The 19,917-nt window shown below is 41.5% G+C and overlaps 1 protein-coding gene across 3 annotated transcripts in view; it reads left to right on the top strand.

The window, feature by feature from the left end:
* Positions 1 to 11,749, top strand: part of DSP (desmoplakin) — a 39,275-nt gene extending 27,526 nt beyond the window's left edge. The window contains exons 19-24 of one of the 3 annotated variants that reach the window (XM_053986535.1): positions 599 to 761; positions 1,364 to 1,447; positions 2,355 to 2,462; positions 3,091 to 3,189; positions 4,026 to 6,317; positions 7,842 to 11,749. In XM_053986535.1, the coding sequence (XP_053842510.1) occupies positions 599 to 761; positions 1,364 to 1,447; positions 2,355 to 2,462; positions 3,091 to 3,189; positions 4,026 to 6,317; positions 7,842 to 11,033 (5,938 nt within the window). In that variant the 3' untranslated portion in view covers positions 11,034 to 11,749. The remainder of the gene's footprint in view (positions 1 to 598; positions 762 to 1,363; positions 1,448 to 2,354; positions 2,463 to 3,090; positions 3,190 to 4,025; positions 6,318 to 7,841) is intronic. The other 2 variants (XM_053986550.1, XM_053986544.1) reach the window with 2 other exon arrangements.
* The last annotated feature ends 8,168 nt before the right edge of the window (positions 11,750 to 19,917 follow it).

The following is a 19,917-nucleotide window of genomic DNA, read 5'->3' as shown; positions in this document are numbered from 1 at the left end:
TCTTGCTAATGTTCTTGGATTAAGTACTTCCAGTCAGCATTTTCCCCCTCAAAAAAGAACCCATGCTTATTCCTCAACACCCTGTACTTGAGGGTTAAAAATCCAACTAAGAATTAAGTAACAAAATCAAACCTTGAATCTGAATCGTGAAGAGAAGGTATATTCTGATCGTTTGAGGGGGAGAGGTGGAGGTTGGGGTATGACTTGTTTTAATTTGTTTTATTTTGTTTTTTATCTGAGGACAAAATGTAGTCCTAACTGGTTGCTGGTTCTCCAGTGAAAATTGAGAACAAGAGTACTGAAGTCAATGAACTTGATTTTTATCACTGCAAGTTTTATTCATTCCTCACTTTGACAGGAAGGCCCAACCTCTGTGTATTATAGAGTTACTCAAAAGTGAGGTATTAAAACCCCATATTGGGTGACTAATAACCAGTACAATTCTCATTTATTTAAAATTTTTGTTCAGAATCTCCTTTTCAGAACTTCCCATAGTTTTATGTAAGTTTATTTCTGTGTTTTAATTCTGAAAAGTGTGAAAAGAGAGAGAAAGAGAATGCACTTTCCATTTTGATAGGTTTTTCCCCTTTTTTCCTAGGTCATGGGATTTAGAAAGGCAGATCAAACAGCTGAAAACCTACCGAGATCTCTACCAGGCTCTTAGCAAGTGGATCTGTGATGCCAAGCGCCGGCAGGATTCTATTGAGTCCATGAAGCTGTGTGATTCCAACACTATCATGAGATACCTACATGATCAGAAGGTATGCAGCACCTGAATGAGTTGTCTTCAGTTATCTCGCTTTTAAATTGTTCTGCTATACAGAAAATATCAGTATCAATGCAGTCTGCAATACAGTGGCCTGTTTTGAATTATAAAGTATGCAAGCTACCAAAAAACACCACATATGTAGAAGGCAGGAGGGAGGAAATATTATTGTCCTCATTACTTTCTGTCAGCACTGCAACAGATTATGAACAAGACTGTGTTTGGCTCCTACACATTCACTGACACTTTTACACATCAGCTTTGAATTAATTCAAGGGGCTGTAAGATGGTGCAACTTATGGGACAAATTACAGCACAAAAATAAAAATCAAGTAAATACATCTAAGCTAAAGTCAAGGAACTTTGCCTTCCCAGTTCTGGGGTTTTTTCAGTTGCTGAGTGTTCTCTCTCAGAAAAACCTTCTCAAGCCCAAAGAGCTTGCTGTTGTAAAAACTGCCCAGGTACAGGTCATTTCAGGTCTCAGCCTTAGGGGCTGCAGTAGTCTCCTGCTGCAGGTGCTTTCTGAGGCAGTGTGTACAGGAGAAAATACTGGTAAATCTTGCAGGAGTGTTTCACGGCTCACTTTTCTCTTGGCAGAACTTGCACAGTGAAATCTGTGGGAAGCGAGACAAAGTTGAGGAGCTTCTCAAGCATGCAGATCAGTGCTCAGCTGCAATTAAGGTACTTGCATCTCAGCATTTTTGTGGGGTGTGGTTTTTCATGGTCAGGCACATCCTATTGTCTCTGCTCCGCTGACGGGTGAAAAGTCAGCTCCCTGATGCATGTGTACAGAAATTGCCGGGGTGAAGTACTTCTGAGTACAAAACACAATGAAAGCAATTTGTGTACTTGCCACCTGAACACTATGGGATCATCCAGCAGATACCAGTGAGAGCTTCTCTTCAGGTGAATCAAAGCCTCCTTCTAGCCAGACCAAACTTTCCAGTTCACGTGTTAAAAAATATAAGGAATTCAAGAACAGATCGGTACTTAACGAATTAGGTCTGATTAGGATCTGATCTAGGAGGCAAGACAAATGCAGATGAGCAGGAGGAATGGTGTGCAATAGCCATGAGAATCAATAACATACAGAGGGAATGGTTTGTGGTCTTTGAATTTTTATGTCATCTTTATATCCATGCTTTCTCCAGCTCAGTCTTACTCTCTGTGACAAAGATTTTGCTATATATGTGACATGGCATATGTGATACAAAAGAGACGCAGAGATTGTTATTCTGATGAAGTTTTGTTGGATAACAGTACTTAGACCAGTTACTCCCATTAATATTTTTCATCTCTGTGTAGCCCTCAACTTACAGAAACAGTTGTCTTCTTGTTTTCATAAAATATTTTTCCTCTTTTTCCCTTGTCATTCTCCTCCATGAATCTCCACAGGGGTACTTGGACTGTTGAGCTTCTGTTTATGACAGAGGATTATCTCTACATGGTCAGAAATATAAACAAGGGGAAAATGTAGCTTTTCATTAAGAAAACAAAACAACCCAAAAACTTGCATTTTCTGAAATAGATTCACAGATAATTCTTTGGCAGTTTCTAAATCGGTCTTGCTTTTTGTCTTATTTTTCAGGATTATGAACTACAGGTTGCTTCCTACAGTTCGGGATTAGAAACATTGCTCAACATACCTATCAAGAAAAGTGTGGTTCAGTCTCCTGCAGTCCTAATTCTACAAGAGGTAATTTTTTTCCTCCCCTTCAATCTTTTGAATGCACTTGTTTGTCTTTGTGAGCCCTTGTGAGTCATACCCAGCTGTATTCTAATACTTAGCACTGTCACTGGTAATGTGTGCTAAGCACATAAGCACAACGAATTAGTGCAGAATAGTCATTGTGCTGTAAATCAGACCTGGGCTTGTTCAGACATTAGATTAGCCCTCAGGAATTTATCTCATTCCTATTCAGTGTCCACTGCATACATACTGTGAGAAAGGTAGATTTATGCCCCAAGTGGTTTAGTCACTTTCAGCCTGGGAATTAACTGCTATTAAAAATTTAACTTGGGTTACTTGTGACTGTCAGACAGGAAGAGTGTGATGAACCAGGGGATGAAAGCTTAAATTTAATATCACATCAGCAATGGGGGGCAGACAATCCTGAAAAACCAAAAAAGGTGTGGATTTTTCGTAAGGAAGAATTCACACTTCTGGGGTCCTCAGAAAGTCGTGTGAATTTGTGAGGAGTAGAATCTGCTTTTTTACTTTTTCAAGTGATGTGTTTGCTCATGTAGATTGGAATCCATTAAATGGTCTGGACTAGGTATTTTCACGTTTAACTCTAGTGCTAACAATTCTGTTTCTTTTCAAGGCTAATGAGGCTCAGTCCCGCTATATAGAGCTTCTTACAAGATCAGGAGATTATTACAGATTCTTGAGTGAAATGTTAAAGAGCATGGAGGATCTGAAGGTATTCTAAATCTTTTATTTTCTGTAGCTTTCATTTTTATCACAGATTAGAAAACTATCACTGATCAGAGGCAGAAAGTACAGTATAAAGTAGCTCACAAAACTATATCCAGAACTCAGAGGTGTCCTACAAAGGAGGCATATTAGCAGTGTCATGCATCTTTTGTGAAAGAGTACAGTGTTTTACAAAGTGACCTCCAAAGTTGAGTGTGAAGTGAGGTAGAGAACTGGTCTCCTTGATAAATAAGGAGGTGCTCATCAAGGCACATGAGCGATCCTTCCCTGCCCATCCCAGCCTTGACCTCAGTGACAGCACAGCTACCTCAGTGCTGAAAACTTGCTCCTCATGGTTGAGGGCGCCTCATTTTAGACCATAGTCTAAAGTGTTTTGAAAGAAGCAGCTTCTGATTTGATGCAGCTCAGTGAAACAGAGAGGCCCATTAAAGAAGTTGCATATATGGAATGTGATTTTCACCTGTTTGAAAACTGGGAAGGTTCTAAAGGTAACTATTCCATACTTCACTGGTGAACTTCTGCTACGCCACATTTTACTATCAGTAATGCACCTTCCTCCCCCTATAAAGTATCTTTTCCCCTCTGAAAGTCATTATATGCTGATTTCTGAATAAGGATTGACTCTGAATAAATAAAGATTCCAGAATTTGTCTTGATGCCATTAAATAAAAAAGGGGTTTAGATCTCACTGAAGCGGCAAATACATTCATTTTTAAGTAGTCAGTGTTACAATATATATTTTATTGCATGTGATGATTTTGAAACAGTTGTCAAAATATTTATGGGAGTGTTTCCGTTTGTTTTTCTGCTATCATGTTGCAGATGAAAAACACCAAAATTGAACTCCTGGAAGAAGAACTCAGACTTGCTAGGGATTCAAATTCAGAGACAAGCAACAAACATAAATTCCTGGAGCAAAATCTGCAGAAGTACCAGATGGACATTTCTCAGCTCAAAGCAAAGCTGATGAGTTTAGAAGAAATGAAAAGACAAGCTGAAATGGATGGAAGTTCTGCTAAGCAAAACCTAGACAAATGCTATGCCCAAATAAAGGATCTAAATGACAGAATAACCAGGTTGACTTATGAGATTGAAGATGAGAAAAGGAAAAGGAAGTTGCTGGAGGATAGATATGAGCAGCAGAAGAATGACTATGACCAACTGCAAAAAACAAGGCAAAATGAGAAAGACAGCCTCGGTTGGCAGAAGTTAGAGTCTGAGAAGGTCATCAAGGAGAAGGAGTACGAGATAGAAAGATTAAGGGTTCTTCTTCAGGACGAAGGCACACGGAAGAGGGAGTATGAAAATGAGCTGGCTAAGGTAAGAAACCAGTTTAGCGAGGAGATGAGTAATTTAAAGAACAAGTATGAAACAGAAATTAATATTAAGAAGACAACAATCCAACAGATAGCTGCACAAAAAGATGATGATGCAAAAGGCCTCAGAGCCCAGGTTGACAGACTGACAAGAGAGAACAGAGACCTTAAGGATGAGATTGTGAGGCTGAACGATGCCATCCTGCAGACAACAGACCAACGGCGGAGGGCAGAAGAAGATGCTCTCCAGCAGAAGGCTTGCAGTTCTGAGGTGTCACAGCAGAAGCACCAGTTAGAGCTGGAGCTGAAACAGATCATTCAGCTTCGTGGGGAAGACAACTCAAGATACAAGCAGGCTCTTGAGGAGGCTGCCTCAACTATTCAGGATAAAACTAAGGAGCTGGAAAGGCTAAAGCTTCAGCTTCAGGAAGAGGCTAAAAGCCGATGGGAACTTGAAAATGAATTGGCTAAGGTAAGAAACAGTTATGATGAGGAAATTATTAGTTTAAAGAACAAATATGAAACTGAGATTAATATCACAAAGAACACAATTCACCAGGTCACCATGCAAAAGGAAGAGGAGACAAATAATTATAGAACACAGCTGGATAATGCCATGAGAGAAAATAGGAATTTGTGTGAGGAAATTAGGAGACTGAAGAATACAATAAGTCAGACAACAGATAATCTACGGAAAATAGAAGAGAATGCTCAGCAGCAGAAGGCAGCTGGCTCAGAGCTTTCTCAGAAGAAACAGCAGCTGGAGATTGAGCTAAAACAAGTTATTCAGCGACACTCTGATGAAAGCATGCGGTACAAACAGTCACTTGATGATGCTTCTAAAACCATTAAGGAAAGAAACAAAGAGATTGAAAGGCTGAGAAAGTTGTTGGATGTAGAAACAAGTCAGAGGAAAGAAGTGGAAGATGAGAACAGTCAGTTGAAAAGAGTCCAGTTTGACCTGCAGAAAGCGAACACAAGTGCAACTGAGACAATTAACAAGCTGAGGATCCAAGAGCAGGAACTGGCCAGACTGAAAATTGACTATGAAAGAGTTTCACAAGAGAAAAAAGGCAGGGATCAAGAAAGTGCAAAGTTCCAGAGCACTGTAAAAGACTTGCAGATCCAGAAACATAAGCTGGAGGAGGAGCTTTGCAGACAGAACAAAAATTTAATGGAGGAAACATCCAGGAGGAAAAAACTGGAGGAGGAAATAGAAGGCATGAGGAGATCTCTGAGAGACCAATCGGTTAAAATAACTAATCTCACACAGCAGATAGAGGAAGTATCTATTGTAAAGAAGAGGAATGAAGATGACCTTAGACACCAAAGAGAAGTATTAGATGGTCATGTGAGAGAGAAGCAAAGATACATGGAAGAGTTGAGAAAATGCACATCTGATATTGAGACTTTACGTCGTCAGTTGGTCCAAGAACAGGAGCAATTAAAACAGGCTCACCTACGATATGAGCACTTACAGAAAACCTCTGAGGAAAAAAGCAAAGCCTTGAATGAGTGCAAAATAGAGATCGAAAGGCTTCAGTCTCTCACCGAGAACCTTACCAAGGAACACTTATTACTGGAGGAGGAGCTGCGAAATGTTAGATTGGAGTACGATGACCTCAGAATGGTCAGAAATGAAGTTGATGAGAAAAATACCACCATTGCTGAACTAAAGAATCAGCTTCAGATGAGCAGCAAGCAAACCCTGGAACTTCAGGGGTTGCTTAATGATTTACAGAAAGAAAGGGAAAAATTGAGACAGGAAATTGAAAAATTCCAAAAGCAAGCTCTAGAGGTATTCACACATATTTTGATCCCAGCTTTACTGTTTCTCAAATATATAATTAATTGCAGTGTTGATTTGAACAAATTAATTCACCCTTTGCTGTTTGAAGTCACTGTACTTGTGAATAACATCCCCTTTATGACCCTTCCTCTTGGTTAAGTTTTAAATAAAAATGGCAGGATTTGGCCACTTCCTCTTTACTCCCTGGGAGCTATTCTAGGGAGCCATAAGCTCTCATCACCTAGGAGAGCTTTGTTCTCAGGCCTTGCCCCAGAAGAAATCTGTGTTCTGTGCCAGTGTCCAGCAAACCATCTTAGAGAAAAACGGGAGCATGTGGAGTACCACTGTGTTTTAACAGTTCCCTGCTGGCTGTATGCTTCCCAGGCTGTTTCAGCCAGGATGGGTTAAAGCCGTCCTTTGAGGCTGCCCTGAGTGCTGTCACAAACTAAACTGGCTAAAAACCCCAGAACCAACAAGCTGTCAAGGTGCTGATTAACTGGGTAAGATATTGACTCCAAGTGAGGATTAGGAGTCATGTTGTCAGCTGTACCTAAGGTACTAAAGGCCTGTCTTTGGGGATTTATGTTCCTAAGTCACTAAGGGCATTTGCAAATTTTACTATTGGCTCTTACTTCTTGAATTTTAGATGACAACATAAACAAGTTAAAGAAAAAAAAAATTAGTATTTTGTTCTTCTGCCTGGTTTCTTGTACAAAGAACTACTCTTTAAATATATACATGTGAGCACTTGTGAAAATGTATTTTTCCTAGACTTGTCCCTTTTATTTCTTTTCTCATATCCTTTATTCAATTTTTCTTTCCTTTACTTTAAAAATCCTAATACTGATATTAAAAAAATACTAACATTTAGGATTATGTAACTCCTGTGCATATATATATATATATTTTTTATATATATGTACACATCTATATGCATGTGTTACAAGTAGATAAACTTGTATTCAGTTTAATATGGACTGCATACAAACATGCATGCTTGTGGATGTTTATGCATATGGATATATGAAGGCACTGCGTGAATTAAAATGGAAGGCAACACAGGTAAAATTGTTTGGAGTGACATGTGAAACTAACAGCAAAGCAAAAACTGAGTCATATGTTTCCTTTTTATCTATGTATGGCCAGTCCTTAGCTGATGAAAATTCCCCTGGATTAGCAGGACTGCCAGGACATCTGCTGAGCATCAGGCTATTTATAAGTCTCAAATGCTCTGTGTATTTGTCAGCGTTCTGTGAGAAGTATCAAAAAGTTACAGAGAACTAAATCAGCTGAAGGTCGAGGCTGTGGGTAACAGAATGGAGTCTCTTGAGTCTCTGGCAGGACTGAGACCTTCTCTGGTTCATGTGTGTCCATAATCTTGGGTAAGGTGCTGCTGTGACTAGAATGTTTTCCACTGGGAGCTTGCTGCAGGTTAAATGACAGGCTGGAGAGCATTGTAGGCAGAGGGCATAACTCTGACCAGCACAAACTCTAACCATCCTTTCTTGGTTTATTTCTCCTCCACAACTGTAGGCATCCAGTAGGATTCAAGAATCCAAAAGTCAATGTAGTCAGATTATGCAAGAAAGAGAAACCCTGCTGATAAAAATGAGTGCTTTGGAGCAAGACAAAGCCAGACTGCAGAGATTAGAAGAGGAGCTGAACCGTTTGAAAGTTACCCTGGAGTCAGAATCACGTTTGAAGCAACGCCTGGAAAGTGAGAAGCAACAAATTCTGAATGACCTCAATCAGTGGAAGAGCCAGCACTCCCGAACAGAGGAATCCATAAGGAAGATCCAGTGTGAGAGGGAGAAGAGTGAGAGGGAGAAGAACAGCCTAAGGAGTGAAATTGAAAGGCTGCAGATGGAAATCAAACGGATTGAGGAGAGATACCGGTGCAGACTGGAAGAGACCGCTGTCAAAAACCAGTCAGAGTTGGAGTCGGAGCGTCTCAGGCTGCAAAGAGAGATTGAGAAACTCAAGCAGCGCCCATATGGGGCTCACAGATCTACCCAGACCGAGGAAGACTTCTGTATTGATGCCTCCAAGCTGGTGTTCAGTGGGCTGCGGAAGAAGATCACAGCCATGCAGCTGTATGAGTGTCAGCTGATAGACAAACTCACACTGGATAAACTACTGAAGGGGCAGAGGTCGGTGGAAGAGGTCGCGGCTGACATTGAGCCCTACCTCAAAGGGGCAGGTGCTATTGCAGGGGTGTCCCTTTCGCCCAGACAGAAGTACTCTTTTGTTGAGGCCAAACGGAATCAGCTGCTAACAGCAGAAAATGCAGTCTTGCTCCTAGAAGCCCAGGCAGCAACAGGAGGTGTGATAGACCCACATCGAAATGAGATATTGACAGTGGACAGTGCTATCGCCAGAGATCTGATTGACTTTGATGATAGAGAACAGATCTACACAGCAGAAAAGGCTATTACAGGATTTAAGGATCCTTTCTCAGGCAAAACTGTGCCGGTATCTGAAGCCATCAAGAAAAACTTGGTTGACAGAGAAACCGGAATTCGTCTGCTTGAAGCCCAGCTGGCTGTAGGAGGGATAGTTGATCCTGTCAACAGTGTTTTCCTACCCAAAGAGATAGCATTGTCTCGTGGGTTGATTGACAAAGACCTCTACAGGATGCTAAACAACTGCCAAGGCAGTACAAAGAACTTCATTGATCCCACCACCAAAAAGGCAGTCACTTACATGCAGCTGAAGGAAAAATGCAGGATTGAACCACACACTGGTCTGCTTCTCCTTCCAGTGCAGAAGAGGAGTATGTCATTCCAAGGGATCAGGCAGCCTGTCTCAGCAGATGCACTGCTTGAGGCTGGAATCATTAAGGAATCAACAAGGAATGACTTGGAAAGAGGTGCAATTACAGTGGAAGAAGTGAGTGAGAGAATTATTGATTTCCTTCAAGGCTCTAGCTGCATTGCTGGTATCTACAATGAGGCTACTAAAGAGAAACTTGGCATTTACCAGGCTATGAAAATAGGTTTGGTTAGGCCAGGGACAGCCCTCGAACTCCTAGAAGCCCAGGCAGCCACAGGGTTCATAGTGGATCCTGTCAGCAATGTGAGGCTGCCTGTTGAGGAGGCTTACAAAAGAGGCCTTGTTGGAATTGAATTTAAAGAGAAACTTCTCTCTGCTGAAAGAGCTGTCACTGGATACAAAGACCCAGAAACTGGAAACATCATTTCTCTGTTCCAAGCAATGAACAAAGAGCTCATAGAGAGAGGCCATGGCATTCGTCTGCTGGAGGCTCAGATCGCTACTGGAGGGATCATCGACCCCAAAGAGAGCTACCGCTTGCCAGTAGAGACGGCCTACAAGCGTGGCTACTTCAATGAGGAGCTCAACCAGATCCTTAGTGATCCAAGTGATGACACCAAAGGGTTCTTTGATCCCAACACAGAGGAAAACTTGACCTACTTGCAGCTGAAAGAAAGATGCATAAAAGATGATGCAACGGGGCTCTGCCTTCTGCCCCTGAGAGAGAAGAAGAAGGTGGTGCACACCTCACAGAAGAACACCCTTAGGAAGCGCAGGGTGGTCATTGTAGATCCAGAAACAAACCGGGAGATGTCCGTTCAGGAGGCCTACAGCAAAGGCCTCATAGATTATGACACCTACACAGAACTAGCTGAACAGGAGTGTGAGTGGGAAGAAATAACTATCACAGGATCTGATGGCAGCAGTAGAGTAGTCCTTGTCGACAGAAAAACAGGTAGCCAGTATGACATCCAAGATGCCATTGATAAAGGCCTGGTGGAGAGGAAGTTTTTTGACCAGTACCGTTCTGGCAGCTTGAGCCTGACCCAGTTTGCAGACATGATTTCCTGCCGTAATGGCACTGATGAGGTGTTCCGGCACGAGTCAGTGACTCGGTCTCCCACTGTGCTGAGTGTCAGGAGTTCTTCAGTGATCAGGAGTGGTTCTTTCTCAGAGACCCCAGATGAGTGCAGTCCTATTGCAGCCATATTTGACACGGAAAACTTGGAGAAAATCTCCATTTCAGAAGCTATACAGCGGGGCATTGTGGATAGCATCACTGGGCAGCGGTTACTTGAAGCCCAGGCCTGCACCGGCGGCATAATATGCCCTACCACTGGCCAGAGGCTTTCTCTCCAGGAAGCCACTAGCCAAGGCATCATCGATCAGGATATGGCCACACGTCTCAAACCAGCCCAGAAGGCCTTCATAGGGTTCGAAGGCATAAAGGGTGGACGCAAGAGGATGTCAGCAGCTGAAGCAGTGAAGGAGAAATGGCTGCCTTATGAGGCTGGGCAGCGGTTCCTTGAATTCCAGTACCTCACTGGAGGTCTCGTGGACCCAGAAGTGCGTGGAAGAATAACTATTGAAGAAGCCATTAGGAATGGATTGATTGATGGTCGCGCTGCCCAGAAATTACAAGACACCAACAGCTATCCCAAAATTCTGACCTGCCCCAAGACCAAGCTGAAAATATCCTACAAAGACGCAATGAACCGGTCAATGGTGGAAGACATCACCGGGCTTAAACTGTTGGAAGCAGCCTCTGTTTCCTCTAAAGGCATATCCAGTCCCTACAATGTCTCCTCGGCACCTGGCTCTCGCTCTGGCTCTCGCTCTGGCTCGCGTTCAGGCTCACGCAGTGGGTCTCGGAGAGGAAGCTTTGATGCCTCAGCAAGCTCTTCATATTCTTACTCATACTCAGCCTTCAGCAGTGGGTCTATTGGGCGCTAATAACAAGTGAGGGAATGTGTCTGCATTTTATTATACTTTAGATTATCCTATATTCCATTTACTAAAAGAAAAAAAAAAAACAACAAGACGCCAACAAAGTAACTCGAAGCAAAGCCTTGAAGTCTTTTCTGGGTGTATTACACTTTTCTTCTGAAAAAGCTGTAAAATGTTTGAATGCAAACTTATAGAATGTAGATTAGGGAATGCAAAAGTACTATTTGTGAATTTCAAGTTTCGGTTCCCATTTCCTCTTAGTCTTAGGATTTTAATAGGTCTCTGTATATTTTAAATACTGTGTCATGTGCCTTCTCCTGTTATCCATTACTATCAACCTATAAGGTGGTAACTGAGGTTTGAAAGTCTTGCAGTATTTAACTCTTATGCACATAGACCTTTTTCAATTTGCTATTATGAAAAAAAAAAGATATTAACAATATGGACAGAAAATGCTCTTAATACTTGTTTAGAATCTATACCGTAAACATGAAACTGTCTTTCAGATGCTCTACTTCTTTATGTTTGGCTAGCCATTTTCTGAAGTATAACTTGGTGGATGTAAAGGGCTATTATTAGGCTGGGCTTTTGTTTTACTGTTAACCCATATACAATTTTCTATTGTTTTGCTTGATTTCCCTGTAACAAAAAAAAAAAAAAAAAAAAATCTAACTGTACCATGTGAGCTATTCTGGACAATAAACTTCTGAAGTTTTAAAGTATTTGGTGTGTACTTCATAATCTTAATAATTTTATCTGTGGACATTCTTGGAAGCGCAAGTAAGAGAAAGAACCATTTTTAAAAGAAGCAGACATTAGCTTTGTTGTAAAATGTGCGTAGGCATGTTACATTTCATAATGCTGAGCCGTCACTTTTATGAATGAGGACTTCTGACTCTGATTTTTCAGTAGGAAAATGAAGGTAGCACCAATAGTGGAAGCTATGCCCCAGAAGCAGAATGCCTGTTTGCACACTTGTTTTTAGAGTTAATGATGATAATAGGAAGCATATTTTTTCTGCTTGTGATCCAGATCATTGTCTCTGCAGCTACAAGGGACTGAGTCATATTCTCCCTTATACATCCATGCAACTTTGGACAGTGAGCAGAACAAAAAACTTTCTGGCTTAGCTGGCCAACTCTGGCACAGGAACATCTTTCAAAACCTGAACAATTGCCTCTTTTAATATCCTTTTGCCTCTTCTGTTGGCTCCTGAAAGCCTAGCTTGAGAAAACTGCGGTAGTGTATCAGTGCTTGTGTGATACCTTGCTGTCATCAGTTTTATGTAGGCCGCTGGCATCCTGTGGACTCCTTTTATCTGAGCCGAGAAGCCAGAGCAGAACTAAATGACCACAGTATTAGAGGACACAGGAGTGATTTGAAACAACTTCAGCCAGTGCAGAAAATTACTTGTATACATACATGGAGGCTGTCCTGTCCTCTTGCCTGTGACACAGTGCAGATATCTCTGGGTAGGCATGATAATTGATCAGTTACCAGAATTTAGTATGGTTTTATAGAACTGCTTCAGTGACATGCTATGCTTTTATACAGTGCTTTAGTGACAGAACTGTTAATATAATTTGCCAGTAGCTGAAATAATTTCTTCCCTTAAGTTGTTCAAAGCACATACCTCCTTTTAGCCATGAACCACGTAGGAACCCTGCTGCTCTATGAATTTTAGTTCCTATAGATAGAAAGAAGATGATGGGCATAAATGTTAGCCACCGTTAATTATGCTGCCTAATTTTTTGTAGAATATTGCTTGTGGAGTAAGCAATATCACATGTTCTGATCCTGCTGTCTCTGGATGAAGTTTACCCTCTAGTCTGAGAAGCATTTCCAGTGTTTCTTGAAGATGATGGCTGTGTATAAAATCTCTGCCATATGTAAAGTATCTTCAGTTACTAGACTAAGAAATTATTGGGACTCTTACAGGTCAGTGTTGGAGATCTCCACAGAAAGTAGGTGAGAAAGTGCATCCTGTCTTCTAGGGAATCTTCACAGCTTTGGAGATTTCTCTCTCCAGCTGAGTTTATTAGTTGCACCATAGAGGAAGAGTCAATGTCTGAAAGGCTTTCTGACTGCTAGGGAGAAACAACTCTGTTAAAAAAAACAAAAAACAAAAAACAATCACTGCTTAATAGAATCCCAGACTGATTCTGCAGCTTTAAAAGATTGTGGGGTTCCTAGGGTCTACAGTAAGAGTAAAGCTGATCATTACTAAAGGAATGTTCACTCTTGGGTACACACACCACTGCAGTTTGCATGGGCTGAGAAATCCTACATACTCCACAGCAGATTGGGCTTAGGTGTTTTATTCAAGGCATTCTGGCATCTCTGTTACATTGTTTAAAGCTCCATCTTTGCATACTACCTTTCTTACTGCTCAGTCAACATTTTGTCCTCTCACAGTGACCAAAACGGGATATGATATCACAGAAATTATGGTGACAGTGCTTTCTCCTTGCACATACTCCCGCAGCAGCTGCTGGTGTGGTATTAGTGGTGATTTTGTGTGGCCGGAGGTATGTGAGACCCAGATGCCCAGGGTCCCAGTAGCAACTGAGTCAGATGAGGCAGCAGGGGGGCAGGGCAGTGCTAATGTGGGATGCTAAAGAGATAAGTGGAGAGTTTTCCTCCACCATCAGAAGGTGCTGACGAAAGAAGTTTGGAAGAATCTCTTTTTTCTATTTGCAGCCCCGTGGGGAGATCAGAGAGAGGCATGACAGGTGAGCACACCCAGCAGGGCAGTGTGGAGCCTGTGTTTGCAGCACTGCTTGGCATTTCTGGGCTAGGATGTCCTTGCCTGGGGCTTGAAGAGTACAAAGGCTGTGGTTTGTTGTAGTGGGGTGTAGCAGGAGCACGGGCATGAGTTGGGGGCTGCTGCTGTGTATTTGGAGCAGGATGTTGATAAGATCTGTAGCTCTTTTGCACCAAAGGTGGAACGAATTGCATTAATGCATTTTAAAAAGAAAGACTGGCAACTTTGGATGATCTCTGCTGCTGACATAACCCCTTGATGCTGAAAAGCCTGAGCGTACCTGTTGGTTCAGCCTGTAGCTGTGAGCACTTCCCTGTTCAAGAGGAGTGCTGAGCTGGGTGTACTCTTTGGCAGCCTCATACTTTCCACTCCCTCCTCTGAATTTGCTGCCTCTTGCTTCCTCCTTCTGCCTCGGGGTAGGTGATTCTCACTCTGTTCAATGGCAAATGTGTGCCCAGAGTGCTGACTCGGCCGCGGTGGCTGGGGAGGGTTCTCATTAGCAGTCTCAACTCTTTAGAGAATTGGTCTTTGCTCCGAGCAGGATATCAATTCATTCGTGAGGATTTTACTGACTGATTTAACGACCTTGATGTTGTGAATTTGCTGTCCTTCGTTTTGAGGCTGGGAAATGACTGCTGGTTAGGGCCCAAAGTGTGTAATGCACCATGAGGTTTGCACAACACCACAGTGCTCAAGACACAGTTTCGTCTTTCTTAGGCTATTTGGAAATGTGCACTGCCATGGTTAATTAATAGTCCAGCCCTATCAATATGGAAGAGAGGTGGGGAGATGTACAGAATAGCAGCAATATGACTTAGTATGACCATGTTTAAATTACTAGCAAATCATAAGTGTTTAGGTGGAAGGTGGGTTTTGGTCAGTTTTTGGGTTGAGTCTGTTCCAATTTTTATACATTTTTATAATATAAATCTGGAGGAGCAATTTACTTTGCTGGCGTTTCTGGGATCCTCAGCTGTTCTGAGACGAGTAGAATTGATGTGCTGTGTAATGCTCTCAGAATAATGCTACACTCAAAAATACTTTTTTTTTACATGGTCAAAAAAAGAGACCGATTCCTGCTGCTTTGACCAGGAGTCACTCTATGAGACTGTACTACTGAGGGTGAAACTGTACTACTGTAAAATTTGAGGAGGATCTAAGTGTAGCACATGAGAAATACCAGTGGGGATTAGGAGGTCAGTGGAAATTGAGCAGCAAAGCACTGGGTAAGGGCATGCCTTCTCTTAGATTCTCCAGTATGTGCAGCGCATTCCTCATGCAAGTCATAGAATCACTGAGGACAGTAAAGACCTCTAAGATCTTTGACTGTTAACCTAACACTGTCAAGTCCACCACCAAACCATGTCCCTAAGTGCCACATTTAGGGCTTTGGGGTCATTATCACTTAATCACCATAGGGCAGATGCTTAAGGGGGAGTGGCAGGGTTCCCTGGCGCTGAAAAGGCTGCAGGGAGACAAAACATCTTTCTCTCCCTTTCCTTCAGCAGGCATGCTTGTGCCATTTCTCTCACCAAGGGAAATGACTAAGGATACATCCCGTTATCTGCTTTCATGGTGGGAACTGTTGGACAAACGCGGTTTCTTAAAGAGGTGAAATGAGTTTGCAGCACAGCTACAACAGTAAATAAATGGAAGCTGCTGCTGAGTACTGTTATTTGATGACAAATAAGCCCCATACTGTATACAAAGCTGTCCACTCCTAAACCATTTCATTTAATGGTTGAATTAATGGCAAATAGAGGATGAAACTATTCCATAAGAGGTGGCTATCATTCAGTGTGAACATTACCTGCAAGACTATGGCATCTGTCTGAGCCAGAGAGACCTCTACCCAAACTGCCCTTTTGCCTCTTACAGCCTTTGTCTCTTGCAGGACACAAAATAAGAGAAGCACATCTGACCACAACTCTTCTTTGTGAACTAACCCTAGGGGCTTTTGGATTCCTACCTGCATTCCCAGCTGTTTCTTTCACTCTAAAAAATCCCACAGGTCCTCTGGGGCCAGGCTCACCATTAAGTCTAAGCAGATTAGATTTCTCTTTTTTAAAATGTTGCAGATTGTTTTTTTTTTTTTTAATTAGGCCAAAAGTAACGTGGTTGTTCTTTTTTTTTCTCCTATGAAAGCAAAGTACTGGAAAGTTTTTTACAAACAGCCTAGGGTAGAACTGGGATAGTGCTTGGTTTCTTGGCTGAGCTAAGGAGTTTAAAAACATAATCCAATGTTTCTTTTTCATATGGTTTTGTTTTTAAAACTTTATTATTAAATTCAGTTCAATTTAAGAATGTTGCTATAAATATTTACATTTAGGAAATGGCAGGAAAATCTTTAAACCTCTCTAACTCTTTTTTCATCTGTAAATCTGTTCACAGCATTTATCACATGTTTCAAAATAGCCATAATTGATCTAGCATTGTCACTTTTTCTGGAAAATTATTTGAGGGGTGTGTATGGAGGAGAGTAGGAGGAATGCACTTATCTATAGCCTGGAAACTTTAAAGCCTCCATTTCTTTCAGGTTGCTATTAGAGATTATAATCTATGGTTGCCCAATGTATTCTTGTCTGTGGACCCTCTGCTGTGCAAGCCAGAGGAGGAAGGGGATGAGTCCCAGCATTGTTAGACATGTTTGACAACACTGGCCTTTGCAGATGACTTTGTTTTATTAAGAGAATCTTGGGATGGAATGCAATTTTTTTTTTTTCAGAAATTTTATAGATCTCTTGTGATCTGATACCTCAAAACACAGGAGAAGTGCCACAGCTTTACATCCAGCCTGCAAAGGACTCCTATGTGAACAGTGGCTGTCTGGTGTGAGCAATAAATGGCACATCCCTCAATACGGTTGATCCAAATAGTTCCAGAAAAATACCTTGGTATACCTGTAAATGGACCCATGGGCTGAAACATCTAAGCTGCCTCTACTGGAAAAACTGAACTGCAGGGTGAGCAGGTTCTACTGAAGCTACTTGAAAAAGTGGGCATTTTGAAGGGATGTACTATCCCATAACTGATGTACTTAGCAGGCCAAGTTAATGGGAAAGCCAGGTACCTACAAACCCTTGATTTGGCAATTTGAGGGATCAGGGGTTGGTTACCCTTATCTACCTGTGATGCCATCCTGTATTCCAGAACTTGGGATGGATATCTGGATACTGCCACACCTTCTGGAGTGGCTCCTAGTGTTCAGGTCCAGAGTCTGCACGAAATTGCTCAATTGTCAGATGACAGCACAGGATTGATCATCTGGTAGGTATGGAGAAAGAGTTTGAACAACTATGACCTGTGGCAGGTGGTGATTAAGTGAAAATTCCTTCTATTTGGGACCCCAGAGCAATCATGGTGCTCTTGGAATTTGTGGGTGATGAGGAGCTAGTCTTGGGAGATGGGAAATATCTTCACCAAAGGTCAATATCTTTTCCAAGGCCTTGAGACTGGCAAATGTAGGATTTTTTGAATGGGACCAAGTTGCTTGTGTTGCACACACATGGGATTGTGTGATTGTGAGCTTTAGAAAGGATAAAATTAATGACAACTGGATTGAGAATCATTGGGGCACTTCTCTCAGAAAGCTCATCACTGTGTTGCAATTAAGCTACGCCACATTTCTGGCAAGGGGGGATACTCAAGAACTGGTGTTCTCGAGCAGAGGGTAAGACTTGCTCACATAATAGTGGGTATTGCCCCTTCAGTTCAAGATGGAAGGGTAAAGAGACACAACCAGTTATGAGAACTATTGGCAGAGGAAGCTAAAGAATGGCTAATATTTCAGGAGTCACTTTTAAGAGACCATAAAATTAATTATATAACATAAAAATTAATTATATAAACATAACCTGCCAAGACAGATCAGGCTTTCTGGTGGATGTGACTGTTAGATATGAGAGTAAACCATCATCACTTGCTGATGTAGTGATGATTGGCTGAGAATTCTACATCTGGAGGAGCAAGTTCAGGAGGTGGCAAATGCCAGTAATATAAAACTCATTTGATTTCTTGTGGGTACATGTGGCAAGTGCTATGACAGCAATTACAGGCTACTAGCTGAATTAGTACTCCCAAGTTCCCAGCAAGCAAAGATTTCCTACTGTTGTTTGAATCAGGCTCTATTTACATCTGTGGACATTTTACTTATATTCACAAGTCAAGCAAGAACTATTTTCAGTTCTCTGTTAACCAGAAAGTAGACCTGTTCCAGAGGATATAAAATAGCAGGCAGTGTCTCGAGCTCTGCACTAATGTGCACAGAGGCTGCATAAAAGGTCAGTTCCACATTTGCTTGACTTTACTTGACATTAATAGTGAATTAATTTTCTTTATTTTTATATAAACTTACTGAGAGGTTTGTATGTTTGCCTTCCACCCCTACTACCTGTTCCTCCCCGCATGATACTTTTGGCTTATTCTTCTTCTAAAGGTCATTTTTGGAGTGGATTTTCTGAAATTTACCAGCTTTACTGTCCTTTAATTTTAGTATTTGAAATATCTTTATCTTAAAGTAAAATTCAGACTTGGATCTTGAAGTCTTTCAAAGTTTTGGTGAGCTGGTCTCCAGAAATATATATTAAGATCTTTCTTTCCTCCACCCCGTTTCTGGAAACAAAAGTGGCTCCTAAAAACAAGGCTTTCCCCTTCTGCTGGAAAGCTTGGAAACACCTGTTAGCAATTCTCATCACACCTTGTTGAGCTCTGAGTGTTGCACAGTGCCATGTGCATCTGCTGCAGGGGTAAGTAGGACTCTGCTTGTAGCAGGGTAATGACACTTCCCTTTGTCCCAATCACATCCCAGATATCCACATAATTCACAGGAAGATTGTAGTTATGTGTTTCCCTAAGAAGGTGCTGTTAGGCTTTAGCACCAGGATATCTTCCTGTCATTTGCCAGCTTTCCTCCAGACATGAATGTCCTGCTGGGCTTTGCAGCAAACTGGAGATGGTATTGAAGAAGTAAAAAAAAAAAAATAAAATTAAATGCTGCTTATTACTATGTTGGCACATGACAGATGTACTGTCACGCGTATTGGTACCACACTGGGACCTAAAATTGGTACCCAAGTTCCCCTACCGAAGATACAGGCTGTGTGTGCTGTGTATTACAATAAAGCCCAGTCTTTTTGGGGGCCTCCTTGGCCCTGCTCACTCTTACCTCTTGCCAAGGCAGTTCAAAACATCTGGGATCATTCACTTCCAGAAAAGGGCAGTTAATGGCAATAGATTTAGATACATGCTCACTATGCAGTTAAGATGAACATTAGGAGAGTTTTTAAGCCAGAATTATCATGAATTATGAAACTTTTATTTATTGTTTAGTTCTGGAGGAATAATAAAATATCTATTTCTAGTTCATTTTTACAGCAACCCTGACTAGCAGAGGGAGAAGCTTAGAAAGCAGTAGCCAAGGATATTACTGGATTGCATGGCAAGCTTCTTGGTGTAATCATAGTAAAAAAATAGGCTGTGAAATCATCTGGAGTTCTTTAGCCACTATCAGATTTTTGGCAAGGCTTTTTGCAGTAAAGTCTGTTGCATAGTGTTGGAAGGTAAAGTTTTAGAAGACATTACTTTCTGCTATCATTTTATTTCTCTTTGTTCTTCATCCCAGTTATTTTGAGTGCTACAACTGATTCAATGCTCCAGCCACACTCTATTGTCTTTGGGACCAGAAATCCTTTCTTACCTCCTAGTGCTGTGATCCCTGGGGGACCCTGAGCAAACAATGAAATCTTTGCCAGGATAAGCCTTTTTGCCTAAAAACTGGTTTCTTTAGCATTTTTAAGCAAACCTTAACTCACTTCCCTGAACTGCCATTCACTCCTGAGATCCCACGTACCCTTCATCACTGTGAAAATGACAAAGCACTTCAAATAAAACTCCTCATCTTGCTCAATATTTCTTGGTCTTTCAGAGGATCTTTTTGATATTGTTTGTATATATAAGTGAATTTAATCCTCTCCAATAGTCTTGTTTCATACCCCTAGATAGTTATTTCCAATGCAAATCAGAAACTGCTTCAAAGCTGGAGGTTTGCCCATAGTGTTCCACTTGGATGCTTTTAGTTAGACATCTTCAGGAACAAGAGTATAACTTTGATTTCAGGCCACCTGAACA

Source organism: Vidua macroura, chromosome 1 (assembly GCF_024509145.1).
Source record: "Vidua macroura isolate BioBank_ID:100142 chromosome 1, ASM2450914v1, whole genome shotgun sequence".
Lineage (NCBI taxonomy): Eukaryota > Metazoa > Chordata > Aves > Passeriformes > Viduidae > Vidua > Vidua macroura.
Note: the sequence above shows the minus strand (reverse complement) of the source record. Positions and strands in the feature narration are given on the sequence as shown.